Genomic DNA, 2,264 nt, shown 5'->3' with positions numbered 1-2,264 from the left:
GAAGTTTCTGCGATGTCTTCTGATTCCTCTGGTTTCCGTTTCGAGCCAGAATGCGAGCTTGTCCCGGTTGAGAGGGTGGACTGGCCCTTGGTAGTCCCGATCTTGAAGTTAGCGAATTGATCGTTCGTCTTGTCATCAGCCCAGACAGCGCCGCCGAAGATTGCATCGGCGAATGCTTCCATGACCGCTTTGTGCGTAGAGAGCACCTTCGCCCCTACTTTCTGAGCAGCATCTTTCTTGCTAGGCGGTACATGTGCTTGGGCATTGGGCCGCAACCGAGTATTCCATTCAGGAAAGGCCACTGTTGGTGTCGGTTTGGCTACTTTTGCCGCAGGTGTATCACTTGGATTAGCTTCCAGTGCCTCGATGTCGATCCCAGAGTAGTGCTCTTCGCACAAGGCTGAGAGTTGTTCAAGCAGGGTCTTCAATGGTCCGTGGCGAGCAAGACGGACCGCAGGTTTTCCGGATTGCATAAGAATCAACTTTGCAGCGCCACCGAAGGCTTCCTTGCTTGTTTCGTCTTTTTCGCTCACGTCATAGAGCGACGCCACTAGTCGTTGGAGCGCGACCGTGCGATGGTCGTGGCGATGAAAGCGAAGACAGAACCAGTTGAGGACGTGCACAAACGATTCGAGATCATCAGAAACACCGTGAGGAGTCAGACCTGGGAATTTGAGAAGCAATGCAGACATAAATTGCCATGTGCCCTGTGATCCGTCGGTCAACATCCAGATATGCAGACATACCAGTTACTGCACGTACCGAGCGACCATATTGGGTAGCAGACCCCAGTTCCTTTTCATATCTGCACAGGTCCCAGTCGTTGAGGAATGCAGTCGCGATCGAGCCGTCAAGTTGCGTCTTCGAATTGATGTAGAGCAAGACATTCTTTGCGCTAACATCCCGGTGTAAAACGCGAGCCTTTTCCCATGCGTCTTGGTGGGCTACAATAGAAGAATAAGCAGCTTGTTCGGTATCAAGGTCAACAGAAAACACCTACCAATCAGAGCACAAAAGAGGGCTCCCACGAGCTCATCACCACCTCTATAATCTTCGAGGGGGCGGCCTATCTCTTCCACGACTAGGCGGCAATGGATACGGACGGGCATGTCGGTCAAATACTTTTGAGTCACCGTTTGCTGCACTTCACCATCACTCCCGACCACATCGCCACCACAGATGGGTGTCGCAATGCATCGTACACCAGCTTTCCACAGGTCTTCGTACACCTTGATCTCAGAGTTGGCGGTCCTTGCGCGCCACGCACCCTTCAAGAACACAAGGCGGCCTGTCGCCAGGTCGTATGCGACGTATCCGTTCGTCCCACGCCCCGTCGGTGAATCACTGGTTGCGCATGGCTTGCCAACCAGGAAACACCGTGGCGGAGATGCACTTGCTAAACAGGCGTCTTTTGAGACGTGTGGACCTGGATCAGACACACCCGCGTCGGAGGAAGATCCAGGCGACGATTCACCACAGGCAGAGGAGGCTTGAGAAGTGTCCGGGGGAGTTGAGCCAGTCGAGTCCGCCTTGTTCGCAGCGGCGCGCCAGGATTCTACAGAGACCACATCCTCTTGACGCATCATCACCTTTTGGATAGGCCAGCCGCGCTCCATAGCATCATTGAGACACTTGCGGAGGTAGTCGTCCTGGGGGAGCTTGTCTTTGTACGATTCCATCAGCGCGATCTCATCTGCATCAGCCGGCACCACAGTTGGATCGTACCCGTGCTGTTCGCGAGTCATCTTGCTGAGACGGTAGAAGAACGTGTGCAGCGGTTCCGGGTTCTTCACGAAATCGAATGCATCTGTGACAATCGCACCAGATCGATCCCAACGCAGGAACCGCGCCTCACGCTTGCAGATGACAATCATGAATAAGAACAGCCGGTGCTGGCGTTGCATGATCCTCGTAGCATAGTCGGCGATCTGCCCTCGTGCCTTTATCTTCTTCTCCGTCTCCTCCGTGCGGCTGTTCCCAAAATGAAACGGTGCCCTGGAAATGTCTGACTTGAGCTCAATAGGAACGACCATTGACCCCCAGCGAGTTCGAGCCAATTTCTGCTTGCGCTCTTCCGAGTACTTGCGCCCCGCAAGCTCTTGAGCAGTGAGAGTGTATGGCGCGGCATGGTCGTCATCAGTGCTGTAAATACAGACGTCGGGTCTCATCGTCGCGCTTACCGCCCGGTCGATGGCATCTGTGTTGTCAGGCCAGTCTGCAGTATCTTTCGCGACAAGAGTGTTGTCAGCGTTGCACTGGAATAC

At 54.2% G+C, this 2,264-nt stretch overlaps 1 protein-coding gene across 1 annotated transcript; it reads right to left on the bottom strand.

The window, feature by feature from the left end:
* Positions 1–2: 2 nt before the first annotated feature.
* Positions 3–2,264, bottom strand: POSPLADRAFT_1112105 (hypothetical protein; the record flags this gene model as incomplete). The annotated part of the gene is made up of 3 exons (XM_024483392.1): positions 3–707; positions 763–944; positions 1,001–2,264. Coding segments are annotated over 3 exons (2,151 nt in total), but the record flags the coding sequence as incomplete, so codon positions are not given.

Source organism: Postia placenta (genome assembly GCF_002117355.1).
Source record: "Postia placenta MAD-698-R-SB12 unplaced genomic scaffold POSPLAscaffold_410, whole genome shotgun sequence".
NCBI classification, from domain to species: domain Eukaryota; kingdom Fungi; phylum Basidiomycota; class Agaricomycetes; order Polyporales; family Adustoporiaceae; genus Rhodonia; species Rhodonia placenta.
The sequence above is the reverse complement of the archived record's forward strand: the minus strand, read 5'-3'. Positions and strand labels throughout refer to the sequence as shown.